Raw genomic sequence first — 27,027 nt, forward strand, 5'->3', positions numbered from 1 at the left:
TAGCAGGCCTCCAATTTATGCCTCCTTGATCCTGAGCCAGCTCTGGATTCTTGGCCTTTGTCTCTTAATATTGCCTTCTATTACGTCCTGGACGAACTCCAAACTTCTCTAGACACCCCTCCCCCAGTCCCCAAATTCTTTTTTTTTTAATTTATTTATTTTTGGCTGCGTTGGATCTTCATTGCTGCGCGCGGGCTTTCTCTAGCTGCGGCGAGCGGGGGCTACTCTTAGTTGCGGTACACAGGTTCTCTTGTTGCGGAGCACGGGCTCTAGGCGCGTGGGCTTCGGTAGTTGTGGTTCGCGGGCTCTAGAGCACAGGCTCAGTAGTTGCTCGCGGGCTCTAGAGTGCAGCCTCAGTAGTTGTGGCGCACGGGCTTAGTTGCTCTGCGGCATGTGGGATCTTGCCGGACCGGGGCACGAACCCGTGTCCCCTGCATTGGCAGGTGGACTCCCAACCACTGCACCACCAGGGAAGTCCCCCCAAATTCTTAAGGTCCCCACTTACAGGTTATAGTTTTCCCAAGAACTTCCAGATTTGATTAAATTATAAACTTAACCTGCCAGCCTCACACCTTGGAGATTTCGATTTGAAATGGATCACCTGCCCAGCACTGAAGACTTCACACTGAGTCATAAGCATGAAGAATAGGAAACTTTTTGAGAGAAATGTAGACCTGAATTTAGGGATTTGAGTGCATTGAATATAACTGACACTACTTCTGTGGCAAGATATGGGCCTCCATGTGCCCTGTAACTGGAAACCCCTCTCCCTGGAGAGAGGCTTACATAAAGCTATGATTACTATGATGCCCTTCTGAAGAACTTATTGATTGACCTCTAGCCCTATAAGACTCATCCCCCCACACCCTGCCTTTTCCTGCCCTCCTAACTTCCAAGTATATAAATTATAGGAAAGAACTTACTGTTTTCTGGGTGCAAGTTGACGTCCCAGCTGACATGCAATAGTGTGGCTTTCTCTGGGCTACCATTCACCGCTTACCCTTCCTAGTGACATATACAAATCTCTAAGATAGGAAGTTCACGAATTGGGAGGACAGGGCTTTCCATCCTTCCTAAGGGAGCTCTCTGCCCATATTATACAGCTGCCTGCCTTGCTCCCAGGAAAGAACAATGCTGTGGTTCCTAGGCCACAAAAAAAAAAAAAAAAAAACACAGCGTAAACACACAAACAAAAAAGCATAGAACTTGAGTCTGAAGATCTGGAGTTCAAACCTCAGCTCTGCCAACAATTAGCTCTATGAATTTGGACAAGTCACTTCTCCAAGCCTCAGTGCCTTTCATCAGCCATTTAACAGAGTACCTGGCCCACAGCGTGTGCTCAGCAATTTTTTATTGCTTTGTTAATACTTTCCTTTCCTGGTAGCAAAAGCTTTTCAGGTAAACTAAAATTCATTTACCTTCCCCTTCTTGCTGAATTACAAAATAAAAAGTTTTAACTTTAATGCTGGCTTGTATTTAAAGCAATATTGTTCTATAGACCATTTGTGGGGTCCTTAGCTCTAATGTTTTGCATCACAAATTCTGATTTTTTGCTATAAAAAGTTTAGGGTCCCAATCAGTAAACTATTTTGACTATGTAACAGCGACGCATATTTGTTTTGCAGACATGCTCTAAAAACTCCAAGGGCAAATATCCCTGACTGCCTTTTGCAGCTTGCATGATGACCCTCTTTTTGGTTCTCAGATAAGCACACTATTTGAATGGATGCATTTTAGAAGGTGAGGGAAAGGATGCCAAGCCCAGACACTGAGCTCTCAGCTTCGACATGCAAATCAGATTCAAACTGTGAGATAACAAACTGTGAGGACAGACTCTAAATGGCCTAACATTATAGCATCTAACCCCAAATCAAAAATCTGTCCCATAGCTAGAAATAGAGAACACAGCAGGGGGATGAGGAAGGAAGGAAAAAAAAAAAAACTTGTTTACACAACTTCACGTTTATTTAATTTTCTACTTTTATTTATTTATTTATTTATTTTTGGTTTTTGGTTTTTGGGGGGCTTTTTTGGCCTCGCTGCAAGGCTTGTGGGTTCTCAGTTCCCTGACCAGGGATTGAACCCGGGCCACAGCAGTGAAAGCACCGAGTCCTAACCACTGACCACCAGGGAACTCCCTAATTTTCTACTTTTAAAGGCTTGCTTGATCTCCCTTTCCCTATAAGCCTTGTAAACAAGAAAGGAACTTAGCTTTCCAGTGGTTTTAGTAACACAGAAATGAATCTTGTTCTTTCTACTTTAGTGGGATTGAGCTGTGATCTTCCTTCGGGGAGGTGCCCTGCTGGACACTTTATCTACTTATACCCAAGAAGTAGCCTTTTCTCCTTATGAAGATGAACGTACAAATCAAGTTTAGCATTTTTAAGATACTTATTTTTAAAATCAGCAAATTATCTATATTAAAGCACAACCATTAACCATTTTTCTCCTCTTCAATCCAGCCTGTGTTCGTTTTCTGTTGCTGCTGTAATGGCTCCTGAGGAACTGAGGCCCTCGGTCCAACAGCCCACAAGAAGCTACATGAGTGAGCTTGGCATCAAACACCCCAGTGGAGCCCCAAGATGCCTGCAGGCGTGCAAGACTAAGCAGAGGACTGGCTGAGCTGCACCCACATTTCTGACCTGCAGAGACTATGAGGTAACAAGTGTAGTTGTATTAAACTGCTACATTTGGGGGTAGTTTGTATGCAGTGATAGATAACTAATACATGTCACAGTGGGTTGATGGAATCCATTGGCTTTAAAGGAAGGCTCAGTGGTGCTGGTGTTCGCTCAGGGAGACACCTGCTGTATGTCAGTGCCCCCTTCTCTCGCCCCACAGTGTAACTGTATGTGCCGAATGTCTAGCTGGCTTGCCCATGAGGAGGGAGCTGAACAGGGCTACCTGGAGCTCCCCAGCACCTCACTGCCTGATTCCAATGCCCTCCCCTCAAGACCTGGAAGGTACAAACAACATCTCCACCCCCCTGAAAAAAAAAACTGCACCAAAGGAATCTCTGTCCAACTAAACCTTAGTTGTTCCCTAAAAGACAGAACCTTTAGCCTTAAGAAGGAAAGAATGAAAGGATCTAGTCCTGTGGTCAGAGCAGGACTTTTAGAGAGCAGGGAGGCTTGAGCTTCCACTCACTGTCTAGAGCCGTGGTCTCCAAAACGAGGAGAATCCACTGGAATGTGGGGAAAATACTATTTTTATCAAAAACAAGAAATTAAGCTTTACTGATATCCACTCTACAAGCTGACCCTGCGACCCTCTACATCCATGTGGGCCAGACACACGTCAGACCAGCTTTGAGACAATAGTCCGTAGATGAGCCCAGTGCAGAGGGCGGCAGTGGCCGCCACCCCTTCCTTCGCTGCTGGAGTGTCACTGAGTGCTACCGTGGATTTCCAGTCCTGGTTAACAGGATGTACTCATTATATTATCTATATGTTAATATTAACTGAAATTAACCCTGGGCACATGCACAAGGGCCTGAACGTTGCTCAGAAAAACCAGAATCTAAATGCTAATATGTGAGCGCAGGGGATCTTTAAGAAGAACGGCAGAGCTGATTCTGTTCCTATATCTAGTATGTCACATTAACCATTAATCATTGTGGTTTTTTCCTTTTACCTTATAATACAACTTAGCAAGAGGTTGGCAAAAAATATTTTAAATTGTCCAGAGGATAATTTGAGATACAGTGACACTTGCCCTAAGTGAAGGCTGTGCCTCCAGAGATTGGCTAGTGATGGTAGCACCTGTATAAAACTGATATATGTGCATGTATATATAAATATATGCAACTTTTTACCAACAGGGCACATAATCAAAACATTTGAAACAAAACAAACAAACAAAAAACACAAAATACTGTGGGGAATTCCCTGGTGGTCCAGTGGTTAGGACTGTGCTTTCACTGCCGAGGGCCCGGGTTCAGTCCCCGGTCGGGGAACTAAGATCCCGCAAGCAGTGCACCAAAAAAAACAAAAAACAAAAGACATTTGGAAGCCATGGGCCTACGGGAGTCTATGACATTTTCTAACCTAGATATCAGAGTCTGGAAACAACCAGCAGGACCCACCTGATCCGGGAGTACAGAGGGTTAAGATGAGAAGAGGGAAAAACCAGAAAACAAAATAAGTTTATTCGTCCTCCTTCAGAGAACATTTTCCCTGAAATAGAGTCTCCCTGACACCAGGCACAGCTTCCACGACTGAACCGAGAGGACCTTCTTTCCCTTTACTTCTCCAACTAACCCAAAGCTTTTAAGACAGATGCCTGAAACCAAATCGGAGTGAAAAGCAGTGGCAGGTCTTCCACAATCCCAATTTTAGAAAGTTCAAGCTGCCACAGGAGAGGCTGTTGGGAGTGGCCTCCAGTTGAGATGAAGCACCCACTGCTGCAGTCAGCGGGAGGTCGCTAGTCCTGGCAGAAGGAAGGGCTTTGCTGCCTCCAGGATGTCCAGTTTAGGGTCCAGTGAGCGGCCAAGCCCCTCCAACACCATGATGGCAAACACAATTGAGGCAAAGTTGCTCTCAAGCTTTACCTGAAACAGAAAAACAGTTGTTCTTTCCGAAGCCCATTGATATACAGAGTGTCCTGGGTAACATGTCACCATCCACTCCCAGCCTCGTCTACCTGCCCATGTGATTTTTATCATCTACCTAACATTCTTTTCCCTACCCAGTCATTTTTCCCACCATCTCATCTACTCACCCAACCCCCATCTACTAGAAATATTAAGGAAAATATAGGGGATGCAGTGTGTACAGCTCTTCTCTAGGGGAAGTGTGTAAGTGTGTGAATGACTTAAAAATACTAAAGTGAATAGTTTACAGCTACACCGGGAACCAGAAATCTAAATAAGGGTCATTCTTCAAAATCCACAGTAGTCTTTTTGAGACCAAGCACAACTGGCTTTGCTCAAATACAGCAGAGTTTCTTCCCCTTTGGAGCCAGGTTAATAGTAATAACAATTTACGAGGATTACCCAATTAATTCTCAAAAGTACTCTCATTATCTCCGTTCAGTAGATAAGGAAGCTAAGGCTCAGGGTGGCTCAGGTGGTGACTTGCTCAAGGCCTCTGGGTGAGGAAGAGTAGAGCCAGCATTTAAACCTAGAACAAGAATCTCTTTTCAGGTGGACAGAAGGTCAGGCAATGGAAGGTTGACTCATGGGGAAATAATCTTTGTTAAAAGTAAAGGGGGGGGGCTTCCCTGGTGGCACAGTGGTTGAGAGTCCGCCTGCCGATGCAGGGGATGCAGGTTTGTGCCCCGGTCTGGGAAGATCCCACATGCCGCGGAGTGGCTGGGCCCGTGGGCCATGGCCGCTGGGCCTGCGCGTCCGGAGCCTGTGCTCCGCAACGGGAGAGGCCACAGCGGTGAGAGGCCCACGTACCGCAAAACAAAAACAAAAACAAAAACAAAAAAAACAAACAAAAAAAAAGTAAAGGTGGGGCTTCCCTGGTGGTGCAGTGGTTGAGAGTCCACCTGCCAATGCAGGGGACACGGGTTCATGCCCCGGTCCAGGAAGATTCCACATGCTGCGGAGTGGCTGGGCCCATGAGCCATGGCCGCTGAGCCTGCGCGTCCGGAGCCTGTGCTCCGCAATGGGAGAGGCCACAACAGTGAGAGGCCCGCGTACCGCAAAAAAAAAAAAAAAAAAAAAGTAAAGGGGACTGGGGACTTCCCTGGTGGCGCAGTGGTTAAGAATCTGCCTGCCAATGCAGGGGACACGGGTTTGAGCCCTGGTCTGGGAAGATCCCACATGGAGCAACTAAGCCCATGCATCACAACTACTGAGCCTGCGCTCTTAAGCCCGCGAGCCAGCCACAACTACTGAAGATCGTGTGCCAAGAGCCTGTGCTCCACAACAAGAGAAGCCACCGCAGCGCGAAGCCCGTGCACCACAGCAAAGAGTAGCCCCTGCTTGCCGCAACTAAAAAGAAAGCCTGTGCACAGCAACGAAGACCCAATGCAGCCAAAAATAAATAAATAAATTTATTAAAAAAAAAAAAAAGTAAAGGGGACTTCCCTGGTGGCGCAGTAGTTAAGAATCTGCCTGCCAATGCAGGGGACACAGGTTCGAGCCCTGGTCCGGGAAGACCCCACATGCCACGGAGCAACTAAATCCGTGTGCCACAACTACTAAGCCTCCACTCTAAAGCCCGTGAGCCACAACTGAGCCCAGGTAACACAACTACTGAAGCCCGAGCGCTTAGAGCCCGTGCTCCGCAACAAGAGAAGCCCGCGCGCCACAATGAAGAGTAGCCCTCTCGCCACAAGTAGAGAAAGCCCGCGCCAGCAACAAAGACCCAATGCAGCCATATATAAATAAATATTTAAATATTTTAAAATAAATAAATAAATAAGGGGTATTTTTCCCAGCTAAGGCCCAAAAACTTGTCTGGGGAGTCATATGGCTGATCAGGAGAAAGCGGCATGTTACACATGCACACTCATCGTGGGAACGTAAGATTGTGCAGGCTATGGAAGACAGTATGGAGCTTCCCCAAAAACTAAAAGAAATACCATCTGTAAATCAACTGTACTTGAATTTAAAAGAAACTATGTGATCTAGCAATCCCACTTCTGCATAAATATCCAAAAAGAATTGAAAGCAGGATCTCAAAGAGACATTCGCACACCCATGTTCATTGCAGCATTGTTCTTAGTAGCCAAGAGGTAGAAGTGGCCCAAATGTCCATCAAAGGATGAACGAATAAAGAAAATACAGTATATACATACAATGGAATATTATTTAGTCTTTAAAAAAAAGGCAATCCTATCACCTGCTACAAAGTACATGAACCTCAAGAATATGACATCAAGTGAAATAAGCTGGTCACAGAAGTACAAATATCTTATGATTCTACTATATGAGAAATCTAGAGTCATCCAAATCATGGACACAGAAAGTGGAACAGTGGTTGCCAGGGGCTGGCGGGGAGAGAGGCATGGGGAGTTTTTGTTCAGTAGATACAGAGTTTTAGTTTTGCAAGATGAGAAAATTCTAGAGCTCTAGAGATCTGTTACACAACTTTGTGAATGTGGTTGACACCGCTGAGATGTGCACTTGGAGATGGGTAAGGGTAAATTTTATATTATTTTTTTAACCGCAATTTAAAATGTTTTGAATTGTTTTAAATTAAGTGCCTGGTGAAGCACTTGAATAGAGTGGCTGTACTCGATTGGCCCTCTCTCTGCTGTCCTGTCCTGAGAATCACAATGACAACAGCAAACATCTAAAGCTCTGGTAACCGTTGTGTCCCACGCAGTGTATGAGGAAGGCTGTGTGCCAGTGGGAGCACCGGAGGCCAGAGAACAAAGCAGCTGGGAGTGGGGCTCCGCAGTCGGGCTGCGGGCACAGGGTCGGGCACTACCATGGGGGCCACCTGGCCGGGGGTGAGTTGCTCGGTGCCGGCCTCGAGGAATGTTGCGGGGATTAAATCAGATACTAATAAATGTTACACAGCTAAATTAGTTGCGTAGAGGGGAGTCACGGCACACTGCTACCGTTGTCAAGGCCTCATCCGGCCCTCCCAGCGGCCCCGGGGAGACTTGGAGAGACTTGAGCAGGTCAGAGCTGGTTGGTGCAGAGCTGGCTGTGAGCCTCACCCTCCGGCTCCCCGTCCCGTGCAACTGAACTCCCAGGAGTGTGTGTTCATTCCAGGTTCTCTCCAAGCCAGCCCCCTAGCAATGATTAAAGCTTTCCCCAATCCTAAGGTGATATTTAAGTCATTTTTCTTTCCTTTTTTTTTTTTTTTTTTTTTTTTTGCGGTACACGGGCCTCTCACTGTTGTGGCCTCTCCCGCTGTGGAGCACAGGCTCCGGACCCGCAGGCTCAGCAGCCATGGCTCACGGGCCCAGCCGCTCCGCGGCATGTGGGATCCTCCCGGACCGGGGCATGAACCCATGTCCCCCGCATCGGCAGACGGACTCTCAACCACTGCGCCACCAGGGAAGCCCTAAGTCATTTTTAAAATGGAACCTGTCAAAAGTTTTGGAAAACAAAGTTTTTCACCAAAAACCCCGCCAATGTGGGATTACAACGTGACCAAGGAAAGATTTTGCCAGACGTCAAGAAACAGAAACAGCACTCTTCACCACAGGGATCGGTGCATGCAACGTTTTCAAAAACAAGATCTCACATAAGAAAAGTACCTGTCACCACCCTGAGGCCACCCACCTTCCCCAGATCCCTCCCCTCCTGCCTGACCAGAGGGCGAGCTCTCCACCCAGACCTCACCTTGTGAGTCATCAGCAACTTAAAGACATTCGAGAGAAGGATGGAAACTTGAAGCTGGAAAACAGAATAAAGAGTCTGCAGAGGCTGCAGAGCCCCCGGGAACCCCTTCTCCCTTGCCTGCCCCGTCCCACGGCCACACGCACGCACGCACACACACACAGCAGTGAGCAGAAACAGACTGCCTGACAAATCCCAGAAAGGACTGCATGCACACAAGCCCAACTTGCACCTCACAGCTGAGTTCAAAGACCCCTCGGAAGGACCAGCCTGGAGGCCTCTACCCCCACACTCCCGGCACACACAGACATCACTTCGGAATCAATAAGACAGGCAGCGCTGGGGGGCCCGCTGCCGCTCCCCACTGCCAGTGGGCCACCTCTTGTTCTGACTCGCTCCAGCTAGCGTGGACTTGGGAATGAACTTGGGAAGAAAACTCAGGTTTGTCAGAACTGTGTGTGGAATACCAAGTGGGCTCTGCTGCAGGTCTAAATAGAGGGCGTGAACATTCGGTATGCCCTCTGTCTGCTCAGGGGCCTCAGTCCTCCCTCGCCCCACCGCCATGCTCCGCTGAGCTCCACGGACATAAGGCAGCAGAACAGCTGACCCCCAGTCTGGGCAGGGCAGGTATGCAGCACTACATATGTCACCGTCCCAGCAGCCACCCAGGAGAGCCTGGTCAAGGAGCCGCTCTTGAAAGCCGGGATTCCAGAGGGCCTCCTCACACCTCAAAGATGTGGGCAGAGGAAAAGCTTTGTTCTTTATCTGCCTGAAAACCCAAGCCCCTCGAGACTTCCCCCCATGAAGAGGCCTCCCTTAGACCTGTGGTTTGCTGTGTCCAAGGGCAAGGTCAGTAAACACCCCGAGGCCCCTGCGCCTGGAGTGGCCTGCTCACCTTTTCCAGCGTGATGGTGTTCTTCCTGGCCTGGGTCACCAGCCTGGCCATCTCAGCCTTAAATCCCTCCACATCCTTGCACTCACTGGCCCGGGCATGATGCAGGATGAGCTCAGCCACTCTTTGGCCCTGGAAGACGCAAAAGAAAAAAACTTGGTAGAGTCAAGAGGGCATAAAACTAGATGCTCTGCCCAAACTTCTTCATATCCTAGTTGTTTCCGCCCCAAATTTTCTACCACCCTGCTTTTGGCCACCCATCCTTTTTTAGCTTTACTTCCCCGCCCCGCCATACCTGGTAAATAGTCAAGGTCTTTTGCAGCTTGTCTTGGGCAGTGGGGCCCCACCTATACTCAGCACAGTCAAGGAAAGGAGCTGCACTGTCTCCTTTGCCTCCAAGGCCACCCAGGCCCAGCAGCAAAGCCAGTGCCTGCTACGCGGCACTGCCGACCAACCCACCTGGCCCAGAGCCACCAGGACCTGCCGCCAGCCTGGACCAGCCACACCATCCTTGAGGGCGGTCTTCCCGCCCGAACAGAATTCCCTGCTCACGGCTGACCCAGCCTCTGTGCTCCAGTCGTCTCACCCCTCCTCCACCCAGGAAGCCCCTGATCAAAGCCTCCATGGTCTCCCCAGCACCCACGCAGCCCCGGCGGTCACAGCCCAGGAGCCAGGCTCCTCTTCCTCGGCTGTGACCTTCTTCTTTTGCCCAAACCTGTGCAGAGGAGCACCTCCCACCCCCTCACCAGCCACTGCACCTCAGTGTTGAACCTCGGCCCAGGAGGTCCTTTCTACCTGGCTCAGGCTCACGCCTCTGGTCTGCCCCCTCAGAAGCCTCCTAAGCAGGGGTTCCTCTGAATTTCGCCTTTTCTTCCAGCTTTCTCTTTCCCAGGGTCTTTCTTGCTGGAGAATTCACTGTCCCCCTTGATGTGGCACTTTAGGTTGACTCAGTAGAGGCTTCGCTGAGTCCTTTTTGCTAAATAATAATTCTCAACCACTGGAGCCCCTCAGAGGCACGGGGTGAGGGGTTAAAACCACTTATGTCCCCCCACACCCGCCCCAATCATGTGTTTTCCCACACCTGGAGAATAAGTTCCCTGAGCTGCTGCTTCTCACCAGCCCCACCTTCTCGCAGCAAATGGCACAGACCAGGGCGGCTGTTATTCAGTCAAGAAGCTAGCGTTCCCAGGGCCCAGCTGTACACTTACTGAGGAAGGAAGAGAGACCACCAGAACAACAGCATTTGGGAAGGAGGAATGTCTTCCCATCATTCCAAACCATGAGCCGCTCGAGCAGGCCCGTTCTGACTACAGAGCCTTCGGCAGCTTCATTGTCCTGCTCCCCTTCCTTCTCCCCGCTTCCTCTCTCTGCTCCACCCATTTCCATCAGGAGCGCCCTTGGCAAACACAGGCATTTACAAGAATGACAAACGCTGAGGAGCCCCAAGGTTCCCAAGGGCCTAAAAAATTCACCCCCAAATCCCGAGAGCCCAGTGGGTCTCACCTGCCCCATCACCACGGCCATGAAGACTTCCCGGAAGTTCCTCAGGTCGGCAGCCTGCAGCTCGGCCACAATGCCGGCGTCCAGAAGCACCAGGCACAGCGGGCACCGGGCAGGCGTCACAGCCACTGCCAGCGCGTCACAGACATCTACCTGCTGAGGCTGCGCCTCTTGGCTCTTGGGAAGACCGTCGGCGCCCTGAACCAGGATGTTCCCAGGGTGAAGGTCCGCATGGACAAAGTTGTCCACAAATATCTGGGAAGAGATCAGAGCTACTCTAGGCTAAGTCAACCTCACCATCCCATCACCACGAGGCCACGTGTGGAAAAGCTTCCAGGGTGACGCGAGTTCTCGATGATGAATTACAAGGCAGAGAGGTGTGCGTTTTATAAAGCCTCAGAGCTTGATATCATTGATTGAAAATTTGTACAGGGACAAGCCAGGTTGATGTTTTCAGGAGAAAATTTATTTTCAAAGTAAAGAGCATTAAAAATGATCATAGGGGAACATGATCAAAGACCAAACCGCATTTCAAGAGACTTATTTTTACTCTATGAGTTGAGCAATTAATATTCAAATTAAAAATTATCTAGTCATTGTTGACAGATTTTCCCCAAACCTCTCAGTTCTTACAATTCATGTAACTTCCTTCCTTCAAAAATATTTCATAAATCAGACTTTGCCTCCATTACCTCCATCTGTCCACATAACGAAGGCTAGCAGTGATCCTGACAGCTGTACTGGCACATGGAATCGGGGAGGCTGGGAGAAATGGCTTTGAACCTGCTAAGCAGGAAAGAAAGCCCCAGGCACTGTGATGGAGGGAAAGTCAGGCATGACTTTGTGGAACAGGAATCTGCCTGCTGTGAAAGAGCATAGAAACCACCAGCAATCCTTCTATGAGGGGAAGGAGAGACCCGGGGCAGAGGTACAGAACAGCTGCTGCTGGAGGGGCTCCTGGGGGCCTCCTTCCAGCCAACACAGAGCCCTTCCTCCTACTGGATTCAGGCCAAAGACCCCATCCCTCATGGTGGTCATGGCAGCAGGTCACTGAGGGACCCTTCTAGTCCAGATCCTGGCTCTGCTGGAGGTAAGGGAGGCTGCTATCCTGGTGGAAATCCCAGGAACTGAGGAAGCCGGGGCCTGCACACCTGTAGGATACGGTCACCAAAGGCTAGCTGACCCCCGACCCTGGGACAGAACCTCCTGGCACCTTGCTGTTAGCTGAGCCCCAGGGTCCTTGATCCCACAAGCTGGAAGCCCCCCGTGATCTCCCAACTCCTGAGCGCTGCTTAGCACTGCTTCTCCCCTAGCTACTCCCCCCTGCACCCTCCCCTCTGGCCCACGGTGCGCCTCGGAGCCCTGTTACTGGGGACAAAGTCCTCTCCCCACTGAGCTTCCACTGTGCTGACAGTGGAAACCCAGCTCTCCAGCGACAACCCCACTTCTCCAGGAGCCCCTTGGGTGAGGGCTACCTATTCTCGATACCCACGCACCCCAGGGCTGGAGGTGAAGTCAGAGCCACTCAACCAGCAGCCCCTGTCACCCTGAGCCCTCTCCAGGTGTCTGGCTTACAGCCTCCTGTGCTGTCTGCCTGCACCACACCACCGTCCCGCTCGGCGCACCCATTCCCACCTCTGCCCCACTTCTGCCACCTGCCTGGCCCTCACGGCTCCACCTTGGTTACCTGGTTTCTCTCCTCCTACTCTCTGACCACACGCCTGGTTCCTTCCTACCCCGATTCTGTACCCCCAGACCTGGGCACTCGTCCTCACTATGCATCCTAGACCAGCTGTCTGTGCCTCGATCACTCTCTTCTGTGCCAACCACCAGGAAGAGTTCAGACCCTCGACAATCTCAGTATCTTTTTTTTTTAAATTTATTTATTTTTACTTATTATTTTTGGCTGTGTTCGGTCTTTGTTGCTGTGCGTGGGCTTTCTCTAGTTGCAGTGAGCGGGGGCTACTCTTCGTTGTGGTGCGCAGGCTTCTCATTGCGGTGGCTTCTCTTGTTGCAGAGCACAGGCTCTAGAGCACGCGGGCTTAGTAGATGTGGCACGTGGGCTCAGTAGTTGTGGCTCGTGGGCTCTAGAGCACAGGCTCAGTAGTTGTGGCTCACGGGCTTAGTTGCCCCGCAGCATGTGGGATCTTCCCGGACCAGGGCTTGAACCCGTGTTCCCTGCATTGGCAGGCGGATTCTTAACCACTGTGCCACCAGGGAAGCCCGTGTATCTTCTTTCCTTGCTCCTACACATGAGCTGCTAACAATGCTGGGTTCCTGCTGTTACTACTAGTGATGAAATAACTGATATTGCTTTGGGCTCACTATAGCCTTTTTTGAGTGTCAACTCATTAGTAATTATTGTCAGGCCATCCTCTCCAAGGAGACAGCTAGACTTCCTTCACATCCCGGAGGAGATGGTGCCACTTCCTGAACAAATCCTGGGGCTGGGACGGCCCATCCTAAATGACCCTCGGGTACCCGTACTTCACCCACTTAGCATCGCCTGTCTTCCCACTAAACGGGGATGTTCCCTGAACATTGTTGTCATGTCTCTTTTGCTCACAACTGTAAATCCAGCACTTAATTCAGTGCCTGGCACGTAGCAGGTGCTCAACAAATACTTGCTGAATGAATGAATGAAATAGCATGTAACACCCGAGGTGGTCTTTGGCTGTTTGTCTAAACTGTAGGCAAGTCGGGTGGGGCCTGGGTCTCCCTCCCCACTCTTGCACAGAGACACAGCGCATAACACGGAGAAAGTGCTCAACAGAAAGCTGTAGAAGAAGGCGCGTTTGGGTCAGCTGGGCTATCTCTAGAGCTGACCCTCTCCAGCCAGCAGCCGTTTGCTCGGCCGAACAGGGTCCCCCACCTCCCGCCTCCCACACACAATTCCACCGCGTGCCAGCTGAGCGGCCGCCCTGCCGTGAACTCACCATCTTCAGGAGCATGTTGATCCCCAGCCGCGCAATCTTCCTCTTCACGTCCCCGGGAATCCCTGCTTGCTGGTAACTAGACACAGGCACACTCTCCTGGGGGAAGATCGGGGAGAGAACAGCTTCAGCCTGCACAGCCCGCGACTGCCCCGCTCCTCGTCTCCACGGGGACACACCCGCACGGCCTTCCCACTGATGGGGAAGTGACCCGGAGAGGTTTTCCTTTCTTAGAGCCCCTATGAATCTGTCACCCACAAGATAATTTTAACCTATTTACCCTTCCCTTCTACAACACGTATCAACAAGTCCCATAGGTTTACTAGGGAGGAAATCCAGCGGCTGCCACCCACAGGTAAGAGAGGCTTTGCTGTCAGGGTGAGCTTGTTTCTGGTCAAGAATCAGCCAATGGGCACAAGAATGAGCTCTGTGACCTCACAGGAGGGAAAAGAAAAGGAAGAGAGAAGAAAGGGGAGCCAGTCAGTACGTGTTTCGTGTTTCGTATAGGTTAGTTATTTAATTGTCAAAGCAGCCTATTGAGATAGATCTTGTTATCCCTAATTAACAAATAAAAGAACTAAAGGCCAGAGAGTTTAAGTAACTTGCTCAAAGTCACACAGCTAGTAACAGTGGGTCATTCAGGTCACTCCTCTGGATCTCATTACCATCTTTACAAAGGAGACTGAACCAGGAGACAGCTAAGGCCATGACAGGAATACTTGTTGAGCACTTTCTCTGTGTTGAGCACTTTTGCCGTGCAGTCTCTGTGCAGAGGGCATTTTGCATTCAATGTTTCATTGACTCTTGGGACAACCCTATGAGGCAGGAAGGGTTGCCTGCTGTTGTACAGGAGGGAACTGAAGCCAGCCAGCAAATACAGTGGCAGAGCAGACTTCCAAATCCAGAAAGTCTTAGGTCAGGGCCAGGCTCTCAGCCACCTTGCTACGCTGCCTTCCACCCTCAGGCGTATCCAAACCCCTCTCAGTTTCACAGGCAGTAATCACATGCTCTCTTGGCTTTTGTCTTTTCCAACTCAGGCCTTCCTGTGAAGGGGAGACAACCTGACTATGAGTAAAAGGCACGGCCAGGGGAAGCTCTCAGTCTTACTTCATACGTTTCCACCAAGACATCCCTGGTGACAAAGGGACGCAGAGGGGTGGGGAATTTGACAGAGTTCACATTCAGGAAGTTGCATTGGAAGTGTTCTAGATTCCGAGCTTCATAACGCAGGTCAATCTACAGGGAAATGGAGAGAAGAGGTGAGGGAAGGGGTAGCCTGGGCCCAGAGACAGCAAAATCTGAACCCCCCAAGAGCTAGCAAGTCCCGAGATTCACCTGCCTTCCCCACCTGCTCTCTTGCAGAACTCCCAAGAAACTCGGGCTGCCCCAGAAGTCTCAAGCCCCATCCCTACCCCACGACGTGAGCTCCAAGCTGCAGACAGCAGACACGCTGGAGAACTTGTCTAAACTGAATTTACATTCACCCTGCCCCCAGTCACCTGCGAGTCACTGCAGATTACACCTTCTCTCTTACCCTCCATACCCATGGGAGACTCAGTGCCATCAACTCTGCAGCCCTCACCACTCTCAGATCTGTTCCCCTTTTCCATCCCACTGTTCCTCCCACGGTGACTCAAAACCAGTCACCTGAACCCTAACAGAGGTGTCCTAGTTGGGCTCCCTGTCCCCCATCTTCCCTCTCTCCAATCCATGTTCTGGTGTCCCCCCCACCCCACCTGCAGGACGGAGTCTTCATTCATTAGGATGACGTCCAAGGTGGGCCATGGTTTGGCCCCTGCTTCTCTCTCCAGGTCCATCTCTTGGGGCGCCTCCTCCTTCCTCTACTTCCCCAAACTCCAGCTGCACCCAATCTGCAGAGTGCTGAACATCTCAGCCTGCCAGATGCCTCCCGTCTCAGTGCCTTGTTTACTCCCCCTGACTGGAATGTTCTTCCCCCATTTGGGCCAACTGCAAACACTGCCCTTTCGCGAGTCAGAGCAAGCCTAGGGAGCCTGGACCCTCAGGGTGGAATGACCACTTCCCCTCTTGAGCCTCAGCTGAACCCGACCGAATCTGTAGAGACTCCTATTGTAACTCATGCTTTTTCTCCAAATATTTCACATCAGCCCTCCTCCTACTACTATATATTCCTTGAGGACAGGAAAACCTCACTTGTTTTCTTAGTTCACCAGCTTCTAACACAGTTCTTAATACATGTTACATGAATTTATAAATGAACATACACCCCCTACATACACCCAGACTCTAAGATTTCAAGGCTGGGAACGTGATTGGACCACTCAGAGCTACAGCTGGTAGGAAGAGTTGATTTTTGAGATAAATGGGGTGCACTATAGAGGTCTAAGCTTCAAGTGATGGGATCCCATGATGCCTATCAGACTTCTCAAAGGGGAACTGAAGCTCAGATGGTAGAACTGAGAGTGATTAATGCCAAGATGGGTGTCAGAAAAGAAGTTATTTTTCTCTGTTTTAATTTTCTTTTATTATCAAACCTACACAACTCCATAGCATAAAGCAAAGCTTTCTAAACGTTAAAACGCATCCCTGGGGCTTAAAACCCTAAATCAGAGGACATAAGTGAAGACTTGGTACACTGCTTCTGAAAGCCTGCCAATTTCTGTGCCAACCGCCAGGAAGCCAGCACAGATGCCTCCTTGGAGCCCTGAGAGCCTCCAGCATGTTTACCAAGTCTGGCTACTTAAACAGGTGTCCCAAGGGCCCTGGACAAGGAGGAGGTCCTTGTCTACTCATTAACCCCGGAAACAAAGCAAACCAAAGGCACCGTGTGTGACTTCGCTAATTCTTCTTCTGCTTCTGGAGTTCGGCCATTGATTGTGGCACAGATAATGCTATATGTTCCACCAGAATCATTTCATTTTCATCCCAGACACTAAGGAAGACTGCCTTCCCCAAGCTCCCTTGTAGTTACACTGGGCCCGTGTGATTAAAGCTCTGACCTGTAGACTGGGAAGAAGTGATATATATCACTTCCAGACCTGGCCACAGAATCCTTTACATGACCCTCCGTGGTCTCTCTCCCCATTCCACACTGACCCCAGATGACAAATTTGGGAGGAAACTGGGTCCCTGAATAACTATGGAGTAGAGCTGCCACTCACTCCCTCAGTTCACCTGCATGGAGCTTTCATATAAGCAAAAAATAACATTGTTGCATTAAGTCACTGAGATTTGGATATTCTTTGTTATATCAGCTAGCATCACCTATCCTGACTAATATACTACATTAGCCACAACGCACTGGGAAAATACTCATCCATTCAGCATTTACTAAGCAGCTGCTAATGGCAAAAACTGTTGTGTGCTATTTACAACTGAGGGAAAGAGAATTCACCTGTTGCACCATGAGCTTCTCAAATTCCTCCACAATCTCAGGCAAGCTGAGCCACTTGATTCCTGGCAAAAGTGCAAGGACTCGGCTGCCCATCTTCATCAGCAGCAGGTCCATCTGCACCTGAGCAAGCAGGCCAGGGTGCAACACCTGCCAAAAGGAGGCACAGTGAGACAGGAGGGATCAATCAACCCAGCCACGGCTGGGTCCTACCGTCAAAGGAGAGTCAGCAGGCTTCTCATCAGAGCAAAGGAGAAGCAGTCCCAACGCCCAGGATGCTCCTGCATTCCTCCCTTTGCGTCTTCCTGAGGAGACTCAGAGGGCAGCTCGCCTGCATGGCACTCAGCTTTGCTGGGAAGCATAGGTGGGCTTCTCCTTCAAATACATTAAGTTTAGATCAGTGATTCCTAAACATTAGTGAGCATAAAAGTCACCGTGGGTTGCCTGGTGAAAATGTGGACTCCCAGATCTCCTCCAAGACCTACTGAGTCAGGGACTTCCCTGGTGGTCTAGTGGTTAAGACTCCACGCTCCCAAGGCAGGGGGCCCGGGTTCGATCCTGATCAGGGAACTAGATCCCACATGCATGCTGCAACTAAGATCCAGCGCAGCCAAATAAATAAATAAATAAATATTTTTAAAAAAGACGTACTGAATCAGACTGGCTGGAAGGGGAGCTGGGAATCTGCATTTTACTGAGTGTACAGGTAGCTGAGTCAGGTGGTCCAAAGCCTGCAAAATACTGCTCTAGAGTCACAGAACTCCAGAGGTGGAATGGAAAGAGTTCAAACTCCAGTTCTGCAACCCATTTCCTGTATGAAACTGGACAAGCTGTGCAACTTCTCTCAGCCTCCTGTTCTATCATTTAAAACATGCATATAGGGGACTTCCCTGGTGGTTCAGTGGTTAAGACTATATGCTTTCAATGCAGGGGGACGCCGGTTCGATCCCTGGTTAGGGAACCAAGATCCCACACGCTGCGTGGAATGGCCAAAACAACAAACAAAAAAACCCCATGCGGACAATAACCCCTACCTCCACCTCAAATCCTTTTAGGAATAAAGTGGAGTATAAATAAAGATATAAGAAAAAAAATGCCTATCTCGGGCATCTAATAAAGATTAAACAATGCATCTGACGTGACGGGCATGTTTCCTGGTATACAGCAGGCATCCACTCCTTTTGTATCCCACAGAGCAGAGGGGAACCTTCGAGATATTTTGGACCAGTGTTTCCTAAATGTGCCTAATGATGAGAATCATTTGCAGCATTTATAAAAAGCCAGGCCCAGGCTCTTCCCTTGGAAAGTATAACTCAGTAGGTCTGAGTGAGGCACCCTTGGGAGGGTTTTATCTGAGGAGGTAAAAGAGAGCACCAGGGTATTTGCTACTAGCATCTGCCAGTTCTCCTGGGGACGTGCTGAACAGGGGTGGAAAGGTGTGGAGAGAAGAGTTGATGGAGCCGGGAAGGGGTGATTGCAAATAAAGAGAGAAGGAAACCACTTCTGTAAAATGAACGCCACCCTCTTGGGCTCACCACAGCACACCTAACACAGTCTGTCTCCGATCTATCCTGACCCCAGAGCAGGAGGTCAGCTGAATGGTGGGTCCTCCACCCACAGCGACAGCCAACTCCAAACCCTCTTCATTTTCCTCTTTCAGACCATTCGCATCACCACTCCTTCAAGCCAAGAAATCAAACAGCTTGCACATCACAGGCACTCAGATAACGGTCAAGCTAAAAGAAATCAATGGAAGGCAATGTGGGGTGACTTGCAAAGGGGGACTTCCTGATCTGGGCAGCTCCGTGGAGTCGGTGAGATTTTAGAGATGGGAAGGGTCTGGCTGCAAACATCAGAACACTTACTTTCACGGCCACGGGGATGAGGTGATCTGGCTGTGGTCCATGGGCAAGTCCCGAAGCCTGAGACAAGGCTGTATTCGATCCAACCAGGTCAGCTTTAGGGAAGAGCAGCCCTTCTAGAAATGACTGGTCGGCAAGACTTCCTTGAGGCCTCCACGCCTTCCCCAAGTGTCCAAGGAGCTCTCCCAGCCCCCGGACTTTCCCGGCTTCCGAAGAAAGCTGCAGTCTGGAGGCTGTGGCCAGTCTCCGGATGCTGTCATTCTCCAGGAAGGCAGGATTGGCACGTGCTTTGTACACTTGGGCCACGCAGCCGGAACCCACAGGCTCCTGCTTCTCAAAGCAAAGGACCCTTCCCCAGTCCTCTCCGAAGGCCTGCCGTAGGAAGTGTTCAGTGTGGGTCCAAGGATGGGGCGTCACCTGGACGTGCAGCTTGGAGAACTGCGCACAGAAAGCCTCTGAGAAGAGATCACGCCGGGTGCTGGCCCACTGGCCGAGTTTGATGTATGTTGGACCGGAGGTCTCGGTGGCTTTCAGAAGCAGGTGGAGCCAGAGCCTGGAGACGCTGGGAGCCAGGTAGGTGAGGGGGTAGAGTAAAAGGAGGGGGAAGAATTTCACCAAGAGCGCCCCCGCGCGGAGCCAGATCCGCAAGTGCAGAAGGAGGCAGCCTAGCCGCTGCTCCGGGGGGACTCTCTCCAGTGGCCCGTTTTCAGCCAGGTCACTCCAACTGGTCCTTTGCCGACACAAGCTCTCAGGGACCCCCTTGCCAATGTCCTCAGAGGCTGAGATGAGTTTCGGCAAAGTGCCAAGCAGAAGCCAACAGAGTCTAGCCTTGCGACAGCACCCAGAGGGTCTCAAAAGGCCGAGGTCCTTTCTGAGCTCCAAGCCCCTTAGGTGCGACAAGCAGACCCTGACAGAGAAGCGCCAGGGGGTCACCATGCTCTCCCAGAGGTCGCGGTCCAGGCTGCCTGCCTCCACTTAAGGAGCACCCATCTTCGTTCCTTCTTTCCGCAAGGCTGGCCTGAGTCTGGGCCCCAGCTGAGTATTCCACTTGAAAGCGAGGCAGCTGTGAGACTCGGGGAGCTCAGACCTCGCCTCGCGTGTGCAGCCTCTGCCGGGTCCTGCTGCGAGTCCTGCCTCCTCAGGGCCGCCCCGCCCCGCGGGCCCGCAACCCTGCCCCGCCTCCGCCGCAGGAGGGCTGGCCCATCAGTCCCCGCTCCCTGCCGGATACCTCGCCTGGGTCTGAGGCCCGAGGGTTTTCGGAACTGAGAGCCGGAGGAGCCAAGCCAGGCCCAGGTCGGGGACGTGGCCCGCGCGAGGTGGCCGCGCGGGTGGAGACAGAGCCGGGCCGCAGCAGGGTCACCGCGCACGGCGGCCGGCGCGCTGAGGGGCTGCGCGGGGTGGGGCTGGGGGGACCGTGCGGAGGGCCGCGGCGCCAAGAGCCCGGGTCGGGGTGAGGAACGGCCAGGCGGGGCGAGGCGTGGGGAGCTGGGGCGGGGGGCGGGGGCAGTGCGGGCGGCCGGGGACCCGGGCACCGAGTACGGTGTGGGGAGGAGTCGGGCGGGGTTGTAGAGAGCCGAGTCCCCGCACGCGGTGGGGTCCGGGCGCCAAGGGCGTGGAAGGGGCGCAGAGGGCCGGGGATCAGAGGGCCAGGGATCGGGGCGCCGAGGGCCGGGGATCGGAGGGTCGGCTATCGGGGTGCCTAGGGCCGGGGATCGGGTGCCGAGGGCCGGGGATCAGAGGGTCGGGGATCGGGGTGCCAAGGGCCGGGGATCGGGCCGCGGAGGACCGGGAGTCCGGGCGCGGAGGACCCGGGATCCGGGCACAGAGGACCGGGGATCCGGACGCGGAGGACGCAGAGGCCGCGGTATCCGCGTCTTCCGGGACCGCCCGCCCGCAGGCTCGGGGACCGCCCCTTAAAGCCGACGCGAGCCGGACTGCGGCCGAGGCTCACCCGGCCCTTGCGTCTCGGAGTCCCAGAAATAGAATTAACCCAAAACGCCAACGCGCCCTCCACGCCCCCTTTCCCCGCTGCGCGTCTGTCTCTCCACTAACATCCTTAGCTTTCCTTACAAAGAGCGCGGAAACGCGGAAACGTTAGGTGAACTGAAGGCCGGTTCCGGAACACGGGTCTGTTTTTCAACTGAGCGGGAAGTGGGGGGTGGGGGTGAGGGCGGGGGTTGGGAGCGTTGTCCTTGGACGGCTGGAGTCCCTGGCTGCCCCGATTTGGGGAACGTGTTTGGACCTTGGGGAGTGGCTCCGGAAAGAACATTCATTCATTCAACCAATACTTATTAAGCTCCAGTATTTCTTAAACTCAGTCCAGTATTAAGCCCCCAGATGGAAGGTGTTTGGTGTGAGGTTTTTGGGGAGTTTGTTTTTTTAACCTTGAAGAACCAAAGGAAGGTCAGCTACCTCTAGAGAGCAAAGGAGAGCAGAACAGAGCTTGGAAATCAGCCAGCACAGCCTGGGAGGGCCCAGTGGTCTTATGCTCTGCTCTTTGGGGCTTAGGAGGCTGCCCTGTGCTGGGGTACCACAGTCACCTCTACATACATGACCCTTTATCTCCACGAGGGTGACAGGCTTCAAGAGAAGTCTGCCAGGGCCTCACAAGTGGAAGGGCCCTGGGGAGGGAAACAAGGTCGTGGCCCATGCCTGCTCCTGGAAGTGTGACTGCCACTCACAGCCTAAGGAGTGCTCGAAATCTGGGAACTCCTGCAGCGCTAACTAATAATCCATATCCCATTTCCGCAAGATGCGGCAGACCCTTTTAAAGTTCCCTAGACAGAAGTCATACCTACTACCACTGGTTTCAAATATGGCCAGCTATTAATTATGCCTTCCCAGCTTCTTCTGATTTATTTATTTACTCTGTCCCAAAGGTGTAAAATATTCTTGTATGACTCTGATTCACCAAAGGGCTTATTGAGGACTTAATCTGAAACCAGAGTCTCTCGGTTCTAGCCCCCTAATTAAGAGGTAACCACATGAGTGGACACCTCTATGTGCCGCGGGAGGATGGTCGAACAGTTGACCAAGTCGGTGCTATTCGTGTGTCTGGGTTACCAAAGAAGACTTTGCCACATTTGATGATATGCTATGTATGGATGACAGCAACCTGAGAGATTTGAATAGAAAAAGTAATCAAGTTAAAAACTGCAGAGCGAAAATTGAACTACTTGGGGGCTATGATCCACAAAAGCAACTCATTATTGAATATCCCTATTACGGCAACGATGCTGACTTTGAGACCATCTACCAGCAGTGTGTGTGGTGCTGCAGAGCCTTCCTGGAGAAGGGTCGCTGACCCGGGTCCAGTCATTTCACGGCCCAGGCTCATCCCCACAGGCCCACGTTCTCTGTTGAGTGTCACAGTGTCACCATTCCCTAGCCAAGGCCACAGCCCTTTCTTCAGTTAACTCACTGTTTCTTTTTTCTTTTTGGCTGCGTTGGGTCTTTATTGCTGCACGCGGGCTTTCTCTAGTTGTGGCGAGCGGGGGCTATTCTTCGTCGTGGTGCGCAGGCGTCTCATTGCAGTGGCTTCTCTTGTTGCGGAGCACGGGCTCTAGGTGCGTGGGCTTCAGTAGTTGTGGCACACAGGCTCAGTAGTTGTGGCTCACGGGCTCTACAGCGCAGGCTTAGTAGTTGTGGCACACGGGCTTAGTTGCTTCACGGCATGTGGGATCTTCCCGGACCAGGGATCAAACCCGTGTCCCCTGCATTGGCGGGCGGATTCCTAACCACTGTGTCACTAGGGAAAGCCCTGACTCACTGTTCCTTACCTTAAAAAAAAATTGTGGATGGAAATCAGTTGTGTTTGGCCGAAGAATAAATAAAAATTTTTGATTCAAACAAACAAAAAAAAGAGGTAACCACATGACCTCAGGTGGTCTCTCTGGGCCTCTGTTTCTCCTTAAGCGAATTGCGGAGGGGAGTCTGACCAAAGCTATACAAATTCTCTAGACTTACATCTATGCTTCTGGCAATTAGTATCTTTAACAGTAGTTAAGGGACTTCCCTGGTGGTCCAGCGGTAAAGAATCTGCTTTACAATGCAGGGGACACAGGTTCGATCCCTGGTCAGGGAACTAAGATCCCACATGCCACAGGGCAACTAAGCCTGCGGGCCGCAACTACTGAGCTCTCATGCCTCAACAACAGAGCCTGAGTGCCGCAAACCACAGAGCCCACGTGCCCTGAAGCCTGCACGCCACAACTAGAGAGAAGCCCACGCGCCGCAACGAAGATCCCGTGTGCTACAACTAAGACCCAATGCAGCCAAAAATAAATTAAATAAATAAATAATCTTGGGGAAAAGAAAACAGTAGTTAAGAACAAAATTCTGGAGTTAAGTAAGCCTGGCTTCAGTTCTTGGTTCTGTGTAACCTGTATAACCTTAGGGACACGTTACCTCGCCTTTTGGAGCCTCTATTCCTCACTTGCTGGATGGAGGTAAGAACAGAACCTCCCTCTCTGGCTGTTGAAAGCAGTGAGTCAAAACTGTACATGACGTGGGTAATACCAGGTGTCACTAAATGTTAGCAAATATTGTCATTTATATTATCTAGATAAAGTGGTTCTGTTTCACAGATTTGGAGGAAACATCATGGAAGGTCTGACCTCAGCCCTTTGTGGCATCCTAGAAATTCACCTAATGTGGTGGCTCAAACTTGAGCATCCACCAGAATCACCTGAGGGCGGGGCCCATCTGCAGCGTCTGATTCTGTAGGTCTGGAGTGGAGCCTGAGAATTGACAATTCTGACAGGTTCCCATTTGCTGCTGCTGGTCCTGGGGACACACTTTGAGAACCAGTGTCCTTGTGGTGGTGATGCTGGTGGTGCTGATGGTGATAAAGTTGCACCATCTCAAGGAGTTAACAGTCACCCAAACAGGTGAAGCTAAGGGATTCCCGGGGCCCATGTGGATTTCAATTAGGAGAACAGAGTTATACATATTAAGACACCATGGGGCTTCCCTGGTGGCACAGTGGTTGAGAGTCCGCCTGCCGATGCAGGGGACACAGGTTCGTGCCCTGGTCCGGGAAGATCCCACATGCCGCAGAGCGGCTGGGCCCGTGAGCCATGGCCGCTGAGCCTGCGCGTCCGGAGCCTGTGCTCCACAACGGGAGAGGCCACAGCAGTGAGAGGCCTGTGTACCACAAAAAAAAAAAAAAAAAAGACACCATGGACAGCAAAATCAAACAGTGGTATCAAATATGAACGCTAAATCAAAAATTGTAAGGGCAGCCTTTAAAAATTAGAGTTGTTGATTTGTAGTCAAGCTGCTTCTCACATGGGAAACTCTATGTAATGTTTCGTGATTAGTAACAGCAGGAATGTATTTAGAATAATTAATGAATTAAGAGACTGAATATACAGACAGACACTGGCCAGACCATATATGACAATAGAACTCTGACCCGTAGCCTCGGCAGCAATGGGCCCCGAATAGTCAGGACTTGGTCCCTGACTGCAGCTTCTCTAATTTTCACCCCCCCAATTATCAACTCAGGACCAATCAGAGAAAGCCAAATAGCCTCTCCAAACCAATCACACGCGATGCCCTGGCCTCCAGCCTCCCCGTGCCAACAACCTCCAATTCAGGGCACCTGAAGCCTTTTCTTTTTCCTCTGTAAACCTTTTCTGCTAGCATTTGATTCTCCACTTGTACTTGAGTCTCTGCCAAATGCAATTGATTGTAAGTAACTGACTCCCTTGCTATAGAAAGCTCTGAATAAATAGCCTCTATTTGTTCTCATTTGGGTGGTCTTCATTTATTTCCACAGAATCTTCACAGTGATAAGTAAGCCCCTTAATAATCAACAGTTTCCAGTTCTTGGAAATGTTCCTGCTGGTATTAACTCTAGTACCACTAGGTGGCACCAATCGCTTGTGAAGTGCATCCAAATCTCCTGCAGGATGGGAGTGGGAAAGAGACGCCAAGACCCACCTGGCTGTGCTGATTTTTTCGCTTGAGCCAAATGACTGTGATTTTAGCATCTCCCACGTCACATTGTTACATAACAGATGTGATGCAGAGCAAGTATTTATTCAAGATCCTGGAGAAGGGGTTGGGGATGGGGACTTGGCTGGTTCTGGGGTTTTCAACCTCTGCACTTTGGACCTTTGGGGCAGGATAGTTCTTTGCTGTGTGTCGGGGGAGGAGCAGAAGCTGTCCCAGGATGTTTAGCAGTATCTCCGGCCTCTACGCACTCAGTGCCAGAAGCACCCCCCCTTTCCCAACTGTGACAATAAACTATGTCTTCAGGGACTTCCCTTGTGGCGTAGTGGATAAGACACCACGTTCCCAATGCAGGGGGCCTGGGTTCGATCCCTGGTCAGAGAACTAGATCCCACATGCATGCTGCAACTAAGAGTTCGCATGCCGCAACTAAGGAGCCTGCGAGCCGAAACTAAGACCCGGTGCAACCAGATAAATGAATAATATGTCTTCAAACATTGCCAGATGTCCCCTGGGGGAACAAAGTTGTCCCTAGGTGAGGACCACTTCTTGTGGAGGACAGCTCTCTGCTGAGACCCTTTCAGCATCCTGCTGCCCTCCCCCATCACACATGCTCACTTTCTTCAGAACAGATACCGGGAAGGGACACCCCTGCATACCCCTTCCACAGCCTCCACTTCATCCCCACCTTGGGCAGGCTCTACGCCAGTGTGTCTCCAGTGGGGACTTGAGCCACCTCCACCAAAAACACCTGGGGTAGCTGTAAAAATGCAGATTCGCGAGCCCCATCCCAGTCTCCCTGCATTAGGATCCCTCTGGGGAAGAGTAGCATCTGCTTTTCCCCCAACAAGCCCAAGGGGATTATCAGGGAAGGAAAAAGTTTGAGAAGCACCGACCCCACCCTACCCCTAGGTCCTGCTTGGTACACCTAGCCTGCAATTAGCTCCTCAGGGAGTTGGACCCTGGCATGAAAATGCTGGCTCTGGGCCACCCACATACATCTACTCCCTAAGCCGGTAGAGTAGAAATATCAGAAATACTGGAAAAGAACACTAAGGGAGAAGGCCCCTGCCCCTGCCCCGCCTGCTGCAGTGATTTTCCATCCCTTCCTCCCTCACGTCGGCCCCTCCCCAGCCCCTCCCTTTCTCTTTCCTTCACTTCAGCTGAATTGTCTCCATTAACTTCTTCTCTTGGGATTTCTCCTCCTCTGGTCCCCACCTTCTGGTTTCCTGGATGGTTGCCGCAGCTCTACCCTGGTGCAGGTGCTGCCCCTGTGCTGACGCCGCGTGGCCTGGGCAGGTCCCCAGTGCCCGTCTGTGAGGCCCCTTCCAGCTCTGCCGCTGCAATGCCCACCATGCTGCGTACAGCTCTGCTGCTCCCGGTCGGTCCTGTAACCAGGTCCTCCCTCTGTTTGCAAACTGGGCAGATGAGGACGGTAGCTCCTGACCAGCGGTCCCGACAGCAAAGGTGGGAAGGGGTTGTCTGGGGTCATCCCAGCTCTGGCACTCATTCATGGTGGCCTTGGGCAAGGCACCTCGCTCTTCTTGGCGGTTGCTTCATTGGTAAAAGAGGCTCTGCTGTTAGAACCTACCTCCTGGGTGATCTCTGGGAAGCCTTGACACTCCCTGGTACCTGCTCAGGCACACAGGAAAGAGCAGAATGAGAATAAGCACTTTCTCCGCCTACCTGAGCGGGTGGGGACTGGGGAGGACCTGAGGGCCATCTCGCCCCATCTCTCCAGGAGCCCGAGACCCACAAACGGCAGTTGCCTTGCCCAAGGTGGTGCTGCCATCTGGGGCAGTCAGAAGCCACCCAGGCTTGCCTTTGGCCAATATATATGTATTTTAAGGTGATGTATAGTTGATTTACAGTATTGCATCTTTGGCCAATATTTTGATTTTGATTTGATTTGATCTGAGAGATATAGGAAGTGGATCAGATATTAGGGCCTTCCAGAAATATGTTCTCGCCCCCCCCCCCCCGCAAGGTGTGCCCTCTGAGAGGCAGCACAATGACTTACAGCCATTTGGAGCTCTGAAGGCTGAGATCAGGGTCTGGGTGGGTGTTAGCAGAGGGGACGAGCTGGCAGGCTTTAAGCCCAGAGGTGTGGTGCCCAGATCCTAACATGTGATGAAAATGTTTGAAGGGGATTCTTGCCACCCCCTTATGTCTGAGGAGATTGCCTAGTTGGTCGGGAATCAGAGGGGAAGGCTCTGAGAAGCAAGAGGTGGAAGCCTTGTGTCCTCGGCATGATGCAGAGCCAG

At 51.3% G+C, this 27,027-nt stretch overlaps 1 protein-coding gene across 2 annotated transcripts; it reads right to left on the reverse strand.

Annotated features, from left to right (window-relative positions):
- Nucleotides 1-2,989: 2,989 nt before the first annotated feature.
- Nucleotides 2,990-20,687, reverse strand: ADCK2 (aarF domain containing kinase 2). Of its 2 annotated transcripts, XR_004038919.3 has the most exons (9): nucleotides 18,809-20,687; nucleotides 16,947-17,093; nucleotides 14,681-14,809; nucleotides 13,577-13,672; nucleotides 10,644-10,895; nucleotides 9,144-9,272; nucleotides 8,252-8,305; nucleotides 4,994-5,120; nucleotides 4,409-4,549 (listed from the first exon to the last, which is right to left on the reverse strand). XR_004038919.3 is itself a non-coding variant. In XM_030854013.3 (8 exons), exons 1-8 carry the CDS (start codon nucleotides 19,739-19,741, stop codon nucleotides 4,409-4,411), a joined length of 1,881 nt encoding a protein of 626 aa, XP_030709873.2. In that variant the 5' UTR covers nucleotides 19,742-20,680; the 3' UTR covers nucleotides 2,990-4,408. The 2 variants fall into 2 exon arrangements, 1 of the variants encoding a protein (XP_030709873.2); XM_030854013.3 differs by lacking the exon at nucleotides 4,994-5,120 and having other exon boundaries at nucleotides 2,990-4,549; nucleotides 18,809-20,680.
- Between the last annotated feature and the right edge of the window lie 6,340 nt (nucleotides 20,688-27,027).

Source organism: Globicephala melas, chromosome 9 (genome assembly GCF_963455315.2).
Source record: "Globicephala melas chromosome 9, mGloMel1.2, whole genome shotgun sequence".
Lineage (NCBI taxonomy): Eukaryota > Metazoa > Chordata > Mammalia > Artiodactyla > Delphinidae > Globicephala > Globicephala melas.